General features: G+C 68.9%; 1 protein-coding gene across 1 annotated transcript; it reads right to left on the bottom strand.

The window, feature by feature from the left end:
• Positions 1-4: 4 nt before the first annotated feature.
• Positions 5-361, bottom strand: LOC106723515 (C3a anaphylatoxin chemotactic receptor-like; the record flags this gene model as incomplete). Its single annotated transcript, XM_014527813.1, has 1 exon — positions 5-361. A coding segment is annotated over one exon (357 nt), but the record flags the coding sequence as incomplete, so codon positions are not given.
• Positions 362-366: the final 5 nt, after the last annotated feature.

The following is a 366-nucleotide window of genomic DNA, read 5'->3' as shown; positions in this document are numbered from 1 at the left end:
CGGTGAGGAGCAGCGACAGCAGCCAGGCCGCCCCGCACACGGCCCAGGCCAGCCGCGCCGAGCGGTGGTTCTGGCACCAGATGGGCAGGGTCACCAGGGCGCAGCGGTCGGCGCTGATGGCCGTGAGGACGAAGACGCTGGCGAACATGTTGAGGATGGTGAGGGACGGCAGGAGCTTGCAGGGGAAGCTGCCCAGCGCCCAGTGGTGGTCGCGGATGAGGGGCATGGCCAGGAAGGGCAGCGCCAGGCAGCACAGCAGGTCGGCCACGGCGAGGTTGAGGAACCAGACGGTGTTCACCGTGCGCTTCATCTCCACGCCCGTCACCCAGATGACGGCCCCGTTGCCCAGCACGCCCAGTATGAAGA

Source organism: Alligator sinensis, unplaced genomic scaffold (genome assembly GCF_000455745.1).
Source record: "Alligator sinensis unplaced genomic scaffold, ASM45574v1 C63704105_1, whole genome shotgun sequence".
Classification (NCBI taxonomy): domain Eukaryota; kingdom Metazoa; phylum Chordata; order Crocodylia; family Alligatoridae; genus Alligator; species Alligator sinensis.
Note: the sequence above shows the minus strand (reverse complement) of the source record. Positions and strands in the feature narration are given on the sequence as shown.